The sequence below is a fragment of the Amphimedon queenslandica genome, unplaced genomic scaffold (assembly GCF_000090795.2).
Source record: "Amphimedon queenslandica unplaced genomic scaffold, v1.1 AMPQUscaffold_10311, whole genome shotgun sequence".
Taxonomy (NCBI): Eukaryota; Metazoa; Porifera; class Demospongiae; order Haplosclerida; family Niphatidae; genus Amphimedon; species Amphimedon queenslandica.
This window is the reverse complement of record NW_003549418.1, coordinates 1-1,706: the sequence shown is the minus strand read 5'-3', so window position 1 is coordinate 1,706 and position 1,706 is coordinate 1. Positions and strand designations below refer to the sequence as shown.

General features: G+C 35.2%; 1 protein-coding gene across 1 annotated transcript; it reads right to left on the bottom strand.

The window, feature by feature from the left end:
• Positions 1–302: 302 nt before the first annotated feature.
• LOC109590234 (uncharacterized) lies at positions 303–845 on the bottom strand (the record flags this gene model as incomplete). The annotated part of the gene is made up of 2 exons (XM_020006155.1): positions 303–727; positions 782–845. Coding segments are annotated over 2 exons (402 nt in total), but the record flags the coding sequence as incomplete, so codon positions are not given.
• Between the last annotated feature and the right edge of the window lie 861 nt (positions 846–1,706).

Sequence of the window (1,706 nt, the reverse complement as noted above, 5' to 3'; positions counted from 1 at the left end):
AATAGCAGACAGTATATCTTTTACACTATACACTGTCCTTTCTCTTGGTATATTCACAGGATAGGCTAGTTCTTTAGGATCAATAACTAACTCTTTTAGCTTTAGACTGCAACAGGATTGTTTATAAATTTAATGAGTGTTAGTCACTGGTACTGTAATACTATTGGATTGTAATCATTACTGTATTGTTATCTTGTTGTCATTATACTTTATGGTTTCACGTATGTATGTGTTTTTGCCCAGTTGTAAGGAGCATGTGATTGTGATTTCTTCTATGATTGTAACACTCTCTGTCTCTCTCTCTCTTCTTATCAACTTTTTGTTTGGAAAAACATTACTTTTAACACCTACGAGTAGCCACATTACATAAGCATAAAAACTAATAGCAGTTACAATGAATATTCACATATAATTAGCTGTGAGGAAGCACTACAATATTTATCTCTAATGTAACTAGCAATAGGTTTCTCTTTTATTGTATCCAGTGCTGTAGCTAATGATGACCAACTGGGACGTCCTTTCTCTCTCACTTTATCTTCTTCTCTTAACCAGGCAGACATACACTCATAAAAGCATTTTACTGGATCTCCTCCATGCTTCTCATCTATATCCACTAGTCTAGGCTTATGGTATAATCCTAACTGTAGACCTAGTCTACGCCATACAGCACAGGGCAAGTGTTGATTTGTTGTTAATTCTTCAATGACAATATCAAGATCTTTAATATCTAAAATAAAAGCAAACTTAAACACACTACATGTATTAATTAACTACCAAATACCTAGTAGCTTATGATCTTGAACTTTATTGTAATCTGTTGGAGTATAAGTGTCTCCTAATAATTCCTACAATAAAACAGATAAACCAAATAATGTGCATTAAGTCTTCTTACCTTAATATCACGTCCTCCTAATAGTGACAGGTTACTAATATCTGATAATGATTCATCAGGTAGGATCTCCTTCACCTTTTTACCATTAGTGCCATCAGAATTTACTAAAAACTCTTCTCTCTTGTCAATAGCAGACAGTATATCTTTTACACTATACACTGTCCTTTCTCTTGGTGTATTCACAGGATAGGCTAGTTTTTTGGGATCAATAACTAACTCTTTTACCTCTAGACTGGGACAAGATTCTTTATAAACACTCATTACCTCTCCTATCACATCTCTTCTTAGAAACACCATTTTGTCATTGTAATCTTTCTCACAGGACATCATTACTAGTACACACTGGCTCTCATCCACAATCTCTACCAGTGATCCTACACCATGACCATTAAACCAATAAAGTCCATTCTTCCAAAATGCACAACGTCGCTTTAACTTGTCACCTTCTTGAGGTTGAGCCATTTTAAAAGCAAGATGTAATGAGAGGACGTGGAAGTATCGAGGAGGAAAGAAATCATGTTCTCTAGTACACTGTAGACACCAACCAAACTGGTACACTTGACTAGTCATCTCATCAGGTCTATCATTAGACAAAAGACATGGAAAGAACAACAACCTTTCTTCTCTTCTTTGAGTCTCTGAGGCACTGTCTCTTGTCTCCTCTCTATCTCCTGCTATTAAGTTTGTCATTCTTAGGAAAGATGGATTCAACTCTTGATATAGTTCCATGTTTTTTAAAAAACAGGATCAACATGTCAGGATCATATTTAGGAAAGAGTCTAGTCAAACCAGAAACACTAACAATACCAGTATG